General features: G+C 34.3%; 1 protein-coding gene across 1 annotated transcript in view; it reads right to left on the reverse strand.

The window, feature by feature from the left end:
* LOC132751481 (poly(A)-specific ribonuclease PARN-like) overlaps window positions 1–5,494 on the reverse strand; it is a gene marked incomplete at its 3' end in the record, with an annotated part of 58,919 nt that extends 53,425 nt beyond the window's left edge. The window contains 2 exon segments of the mRNA XM_060741649.1: window positions 72–223; window positions 5,314–5,494. Coding sequence (XP_060597632.1) covers window positions 72–223; window positions 5,314–5,332 — 171 coding nt within the window.
* Window positions 5,495–6,095: the final 601 nt, after the last annotated feature.

The raw sequence follows: 6,095 nt of genomic DNA on the forward strand, positions 1-6,095 counted from the left end.
AAATCCTTAAAAAAACACAACAATGCTTAATTAATTTTCATACAAAGAACAATAACTTATATAGAACTAACTTGTATAACTTTATGATATCTTTCTTCTGGTGTATCAAATATTGCTGTATGTGTCAATCCAGCGTGATTCAAACCGGTAAATTCCCCATCAATTGCAAGGAAACTTGCTTCTTTCACAGCAGCTTCTACTTTCTCCAAAGACTCTTGAAAATCTGAAAATTACAATTTAGTCAAAATGAACCTTTTATGTTATGATTACCTATAGAAAAGAGTTTATTATCAATGCTGTAACATCAAAATCCTAGGACCCTAATAACATGTACTTTACATGAGCACCGCTAGGCGGAACATTATGTGCCTGAAAGTGATTTTTTTTAGAAAGGATGAAGGATTTGTAAGACATGGGAATTAAATAATTTTACTACGACAGATGGACAGAATGACACAAGGGACATAACATAATATAAGCAAATTTTTTAGGGTATATAATTAATGTACTCAATATATGTGATCATCCTATGAAGTATGGCAGATGTAAAACTTTTAACAAAATTAAGGTCATTTGATATTGACCTTGTGACCCCAATATAGATATGGATCTTTTATACAATATAGGCAATCATCCTATGAAGTTTGAACACTATAAGCCAAATGGAACTTGTGTTATGCACCGGAAAGCACAATTTTCAGTGTTAACGTCACTGTGACCCTGACCTTTGAACTTATAAGCCTAAAATCAATAGGGATCATGTATTGGATATGGCTGTTCATCATATAAAATTTTACAGCTGTAGGTTGATTAATACTTAAGTAATTGAGCAAAAAAACATTTTTCGTTTTAAGGTAATAATGACCTTGACCTTTTGACCAAAAAATTAAAAGGGGTCTTCTACTCAATATTGACAATCATCCTATGAAGTTTGAACACTGTGGGCCAAATGGAACTTAAGTTATGCTCCAGAAACCACAATTTTCAGTGTAAAGATCATTGTGATCCTGACCTTTGACCTTATGACCCCAAAATCAATAGGAGTCTTCTACCCAATATGGACAATCATCCTATGAAGTTTGAATATTGTGGGCCAAATGGAACTTAAGTTATGCTCCAGAAACTGTTTTCAGTTTTAAGGTAATAGTGACCTTGACCTTTGACCTTGTGACCCTAAAATCAAAAGTGGTCTTCTACCCAATATGGACAATCATCCTATGAAGTTTGAATATTGTGGGCCAAATGGAACTTAAGTTATGCTCAGGAAACTGTTTTCAGTTTTAAGGTAATAAGCCACCCATTTTTAATCATCAGTTAATTAAGTAACTTTTACAGTATGGTCATTTATTAATAAAAATACCATTTAACTTAATTTGAAGAAATTTTATTAAATCGAAATTATCAAATAAATTTTGGCACAATAGGATGTGAAAAGTCCTGGTGTAAATTACATGTAGTTCTTGCTTCCAAAACTTCACAAGTAGCTTTTCAAACATTTTTTCTTTCATCTGATGCAGCGTTAAATTTTTGGATTGGACCAGTTATGAAACCTAACCAGAATAAGACATGTTTGCGAAACCTTATTTAAATTTGCAAATATCCTTTTCCTAATTAATTCTTTTTGATAAAAATACCATTTCATTTCAACATTGTTCTGGAATATTCAAATTAATTAAATATCAATACTATCAATAAAATTGCATACATTGTGTACCATACTGTGTAACATCAATTAAATCAGCTGATGATGACCACGACACTTAGGAGTTATGCGAGACTTCGAATGACGTTATTCATGGGAACCGCTTAGAGAACTGGCATGTACTATATCAAAAACATCTCTTTTGACATGCTTTCAAAACTCAAGATTTCAGTGACTATTTTCACTTATCAGATATTACTAGATAGTGTTCGAAATAAGTTTTTTATATGTTGATACTTGGCTTACTAATACGGGGAAGTCAAAGACGGGGTGTGCGAAGCGGGCCCAAGTTTTGGCTTGCCTGGCTTTAGACTAATGTATATATTTGAAAGAAAATCAAATAAAAAACAATTAAAAAATATATAGATTTCTACATATATATCAGTGAAATTTTCAGTGTCATTTCTAGTTAGGCACCGCCATTTTCTATGTCACTCAAATATTCGGATTAACGGAACAATCGCAATGTCTTGGCTTAATAATAACAAATTAAACCTTTAAAAAGGAAAAGTTAAAGATTTTTTTAACCGACTTCCCCGTTCATATAGGTTTTGCCTAATTTTATATTAGATTATATATACTGGTCAGGGACCATCAATCGGACACTTTTTGAACATTTTTCCATACAGATTTCATAATATTAAAGCTAGAGATCTGAAAATTTGACCAGTACAGCTTGGTTCTTCTCCTAACTAACTACTTTGTTTATTTCTGGTTATGTTGACACATCTGAGGCCCATCAATGATGGTATCAAAAATTTCCCAAATTGTCCACACCACAGTACCACATGTCCGGACAGATCATGTTCATGACATCGCTTTGATTCAATAAAAGCTTTGGTGTTTTTATTTTTTATTTTAAACAGGATATACATAATATACATAATATACAATATTTCAGCAGCTAAAGTTTTGGATATTCTATTGATTACTATGCAAATGATTATAGCTAGTATAAGAGGTCAGGTATTGCAATCTTAACATCCAAATTGTCAACGTTCTTGAAATAGACATTAAAATATTTACCTTCACGAAAGTTGACATAAAATTAATTACTTCATTGTAGAAGAAACATGCATTCATTGATGATAATAAAGTGACTGATAGATAAGCAGCCACTGAACAAAGTAAAAGGATGTCCAGGTTTGGTGGTTGTACGGTTTTGGTGGTTTCCAACAAGTACTGAAGTTTTATCTGGGTACTTGTTTCAAGACTCACTTTACTCAACTGAGTGACTCATGAATGAATTTAATACAAGCATGCCAGATTCCTGGCATTATTATTGGTGGACTTTCCCTATGGCGTTGTCTTCCGCGTACATGCCTTGTCTCTGACAGTACTGTATAAGAATGGGTATGCTGAAGACGTTAAGCCTAAGGTGTAAACCAGCCCTGGTTTGAACTGTCTTGGGGTTAGTCCAATATATCAGACGTTACAGGCTTGTTATAGTTTATTTCCATCAAGCGCTTTACTTAACCAGTATGGCCGATAGACAAAATAGATTGATGTTTGTATTTTATTTTGAATTGATAAGTACATTGTTTGAGAGTTTTTGTTTTATAATGATTCAGCATGAAATTGAAAGAAAAACTTTTGAATAAAGCTTGAAAGGCAAGACAATACACATTTTTTTAATTTTTTATGATGCTATGCATTTATGAGCAATAACTATTAGACGTCAGGCTTGACCGACATAAAACTATAACAAGCCTGTAACGTCTAATTCATTGGACTATCTTGAGGTGAAACATCTTTTCTGCAAACTAAACAGTGTTAAATTTCTTTATCTATCTCTGGATACTGCCAACCCCTCTTACGAGTGTTAAAGGCAGGAATTTAGTGCACGTCAGATTGTTAGTAAAAGGTGAAGAGAAAAGCTAAAAAGAAAAGTCCAAACATTGACATGCTTGGAAGGTGAGACTGAGAATGTATTCTAGTCATGGTTAAAATGTTAATAGTGAAACAAGATGATAAGAGATAAAATAGTTTAAAAACACTGGGAGTAAGACTAGTACTGCAAACCCACCACTGCCTGTTTGAACTGACTCAGGTTGGGCAGGGTTGGCAATGTTACTAGGAAGTTTATTCCATAGTATAATGCTATGAGGAAGAAAGAGTACTTATGGTAAGTCGGAGGATACCTGTATTTGACGTAGGATAAGGGATGCATATGTCTGGTTTAATCTATGTGGGGTTTGAACATAAGTTGGGAGATTAATTGCAACTAGGTTATGGTATATCTTATAAAACATTATCAGTCTACAGTCCAGTCTGCGATGTTTCAAGGGATCGCCAGCCCAGTTCTTCCTGCATGGGCTGTGACACTAGAGTGAGGGGAGTAATCCCTTTTAACCCATCTTATTGCACGTCTCTCTGGATCATCTCAACTTTTGTCAATATTGGTTTTAGTATAAGGAGACCAAATAGATGAGGCATATTCAAACCTGTGGGCGGACCAGGGACTTGTATGCTAGTTCTTTTACTTTCTCATTTTTAGTGATGACATTTCTTTTAATAAAGCCAAGGGATCTGTTTGCATTGGAAGTTATTCGAGATATATGTGTATAAATTTAAGGTCAGCAGATAGATCTAGTCCGAGATATTTAGCATTTGTAACAGACTCTAGGATTTGGCCATGGAGCATATATTTGTGTTTAATTATGGTCTTATTTTGGTGATATGGATGACTTGGCATTTTGAAGGGTTAAACTCCATGTCCCACTGCTTCTCCCACAGAACCATATTGTCTAGATCATGTTGGAGAGTTGGGGGGTCTGAGGAGGAATTGATGGTTAGGTATACAGCAGTGTCGTCTGCAAATAATCTGACTTGGGATTTGAGGACAGAAGATGGTAACTTGTTGATATATAGAAGGAAACAGAGGGGCCCTAGGACCGAGCCTTGGGGCACTCCAGAGGTAACTGGGACTTCAGATGAGCAGTCACTATCCACAACTACTGTCTGTCTACGGCCAATAAGGAATGACTGTATCCAGTTTAGAATTTGAGGACAAACACCATGTTCTTGCAGGGTATCTAAGAGTTTAAGATGGTTTACTTTATCGAAAGCTTTGGAGAAGTCAAGAAGTATAAGATCTGTTTGTTTGCCATTTGAAAGGTTGTTCACAAAGTAATCAGTAAGTTCAATGAGTTACTTTATTGTCATGAATAATGTCAGTCAATAATAAATGATGTCAGACTTCCTTGGGCTCTGTCGGTCAAGTTGGGGCCTAGTCCAAATATTTAGACGTAACAACGGATTTGGTGCTATTTTTTACATAAAGTGTGTCGATTTGTGATTTTGGAAATTAGCCAATTAGGGAAAGACTTCGCATTTTCCAATAGACGTAAAAATGTAAAATAAAGAAAATGTGATGTCTTTCAATGAAGGACTAGTTGGGGACGTGTCCACTTGGTTGATTGGCTGTATTTTAATTTTAATACAACAAACATGCTAAACTAGAGACCATGTCATTCATGAGCAGATTTGAGTTCTAGCTTCTTCACTGCATTTTTAGGGAAAGATCGCAAAATATGTCACAATTTTCTTCGTAAGCAATCATGATGAAGAAACAATTGAATTAAAAAAAACATTTTCATGTAAACTCTCACTTTTTCTTGTGATTTCCATTTTCTACTGTGTATGTGTGTTTGTATTTATTGAGAGTTGTGTCCCATTATTTCGCGGTAGTCGCTTCCATCAAATAAAATCATTTTATTTCAATAAGATTTGTGACTGTATAGTGATTTTCTATCATGAATAATGATTTATCCGTCGATAAATATAAATCATTATTCATGAAATAATGGCCATTACACAGATATGTCGCAATATACGTTCTTGAATTGTTAATGCTTTAAGCGAACTAAAAATCACTGAGGTGCTTAACCGGTCTGAACAAGCGTTTTAGAGATTTGGAAATCCGTAATTTCCAAAGTTTGTTTCGTTGCTAGTCTGGAAAGAAAATAAGTTTGTAAGTTTGAGATAGCAACAGTACAGGTCTCAACAGTACATGACCTTCTGAAATATTTTGTTTTAGTATCTAGTGTCGAACTACCTAGATATTTTTCAATTTCTTAATGAAATGATGAACTGATCAAAATTGTCCACATAATCACAGGGACCCAGCACAGTGTTGGGATAGTGTAAAAAAGTAATTCTAGAAAAAAATATATACTGTATATAATATGAAATTAAGTGCTACCTATGGCGCAGAAAGCTCTTATGAATTATGATTTTAAGTATAACATGTTTTTGTGTACATGTAAACAAGATTTTCTTTTTCAGGTTTTTTTTCCTAAACAAAAAATAAATTGGGGGTGTTAACTTATCGTCGGAGGTTCGAAAAATTCCCCAAAAACCCGAAGTAAAGGGGACCCCTTGGCACGCGTCA

This window comes from Ruditapes philippinarum, unplaced genomic scaffold (assembly GCF_026571515.1).
Source record: "Ruditapes philippinarum isolate M1 unplaced genomic scaffold, ASM2657151v2 ctg15781_1_1_1_1, whole genome shotgun sequence".
Taxonomy (NCBI): domain Eukaryota; kingdom Metazoa; phylum Mollusca; class Bivalvia; order Venerida; family Veneridae; genus Ruditapes; species Ruditapes philippinarum.